General features: G+C 40.8%; 1 protein-coding gene across 1 annotated transcript in view; it reads left to right on the forward strand.

Moving 5' to 3' along the window:
- Nt5e (5'-nucleotidase ecto) overlaps positions 1–2,520 on the forward strand; it is a 44,364-nt gene that overhangs the window by 24,699 nt on the left and 17,145 nt on the right. The window contains exon 3 of the mRNA XM_021207594.2: positions 1,322–1,510. Within this exon, the coding sequence (XP_021063253.1) occupies positions 1,322–1,510 (189 nt within the window). The remainder of the gene's footprint in view (positions 1–1,321; positions 1,511–2,520) is intronic.

Below are 2,520 nucleotides of genomic sequence, written 5' to 3' on the forward strand. Positions count from 1 at the left end.
CAGCACAAGGGAAGGCCTGGGCCAAGTAGTGGGAGTGGGTGGATAGGGGAGCAGAGGTGGGCGGGGGAGGGGTATAGGAAACTTTTGGGATAGCATTTGAAATGTAAATAAAGAAAATAATAAAAAATAAAAATAATAAAAAAAAGATGGCTCTGGGGTTAAGGAAGGGGATTTGCCACCTCACCTGATAACCTGGAGTTCAGTCTCTGGAACCTACATGGTAGGAGGAGAGATCTGGCATCCATAAGTATGTCACAGCATACGCAAACCAAAAACAAACAAATAAATAAACAAATAAAATGTAAAAACCTCCTTTTGAAATTGGCTTTCAAGGCCTACTTGTTAACATTTTAGGTCTGAAGACATTTTAGGATTCCAAGCAAAGCAATGGCGCTGGCAGCCATTGTAGAGACCACGCTTTTGTGCTCAGACATGTTTTTCATGGTTAGTGTGAAGGCCTAAATGTAAAGGGAGGTGGAAACAAACTGTACCTGAAGTCTCTTCTTAGTATGAGATTCAGTTTGTGCAAATACATCATCGATGGCCCAGTGAGATGGTTCAATAGATAATGATGTTTGCTGTATGGCCTGATGTCCTGAGTTTGATCCCCAGGACCCACATGGTGGACAAAGAGAACCAACTCTTGAAAATTGTCCTCTGACCTCCATGCATGTATTATAGTACATGTGTGCAAACAAAAATAAATGTTACTGTGATGGTTTGTACATGCTTGGCCCAGGGAGTAGCACTATTAGAAGGTGTGACCTTGTTGGAGTAGGTGTGTCACTGTGGATGTGGGCTTAAGACCCTCACCCTAGCTACCTGAAAGTAAGTTTTATGCTAGCAGCCTTCAGATGAAGATGTAGAACTCTCAGCTCTGCCTGCATCATGCCTGCCTAGATGCTGCCAAGTTTCCACCTTGATGATAATGGACTGAACCTCTGAACCTGTAGCCAGCCCCAATTAAATGTTGTCCTTTATAAGACTTGCCATGATCATGGTGTCTGTGCACAGCAGTAAAACCCTAAGACAGTTACATATATATATTGGTTATATATGTGTGTACATTATGTATGTATGTATGTATGTATGGTTTGTATGTACTATCTACAACCTTAACCCAATGCAATATCAGGTGAATGCAACCTAGAACATTGATTTAAATTTTTCTTGACCGCTCAAGCTTTTGTACCAGATATATTCATACATTTTGCTGTTAGTAAGTGAAGAGAGCTTTAACAAGAAATTATATTAGTGTGTTGGTATATAAATAGTACAATGAAATTCTTTTAATATCCATTTCATTAATTTTCCTCCTTAGGGACAAATTTAGTCTTTGAAGATGAAATCTCTGCATTGCAGCCTGAAGTAGATAAACTAAAGACGCTAAATGTGACTAAGATCATCGCCCTGGGACACTCTGGTTTTGAGATGGACAAACTGATCGCTCAGAAGGTGCGAGGCGTGGACATCGTGGTGGGAGGACACTCCAACACCTTTCTCTATACAGGTAATTGTTTCGATGTGTTCTGCGAGCTAGGATATTCATTCAGTGTGCAGTATACAATGTATTAGCTGTAATATGCAGTATTATGTATTATAACTTGCATTGGATGAGGGCAGGTAATCTTGCTGGGAAACGTTCCAAGAATTCATTCATGTCATGATTAAAAGTCAATGCTACAAGCACATAGCACACATAATGAAATAAAAAAAAAATTTACTGACCTCCAGACAAACGTCAGCCAATGGTAGAATTTTCAAAAGATGACTATATTTTTTAGATATTTTCAGTGGTTCTTGGACCTGAATCCAGGCCTTTCTGTATTTTAAACATCTATATCCCTACCTTTTGGTTTTCTAAGACAGAGTTTCACTATCTAGCCCTGATTGGCCCCAGTCTTGGGATTCTCCCACCTCCCTCTGCCTCTCTAGAGAATGGTAGGACTATAAGCACGCACCTCTGTATCTGGTTTGGAAAGTTTCTTCATCATCATCATCATCATCATCATCGTTATTTTCATAGAACTTCTTAGAATTTTTAAATGCTGAATACATGTTATATTTGGAATCAGGAAGTGAGATATAGTACAAATTATAGAAAGAAAAGAAACATGAAGTTGAGTCAAAAGTCCTCATTGCTAACTCACTTGAATGACCTTGAACAGTGAAGTCACCTGACCCTCTGGGCACATTGGCTTTCTAATAAGAAGTCTATCACAGTTTTGAAGATTAAGAGTCTGGGAACAGTTGACTTCACTGGTTTGGCCTCGGGTGAATGTCCCCCTGGCTCTTCCTCACATCACAACATGGGAGAGAATCAGGAAGGGACATGTGCAGGGAGCCCAGGAGTGTGTGATGGCCCTCCTGTTACAATCGCTCCCTCACACAGAACTAACTGTGGTCTCAAAAGAACTAATCTCGGGCTGGTGAGATGGCTCAGTGGGTAAGAGCACCCAACTGCTCTTCCGAAGGTCCAGAGTTCAAATCCCAGCAACCACATGGTGGCTCATAATCATC

This window comes from Mus pahari, chromosome 10 (genome assembly GCF_900095145.1).
Source record: "Mus pahari chromosome 10, PAHARI_EIJ_v1.1, whole genome shotgun sequence".
Lineage (NCBI taxonomy): Eukaryota > Metazoa > Chordata > Mammalia > Rodentia > Muridae > Mus > Mus pahari.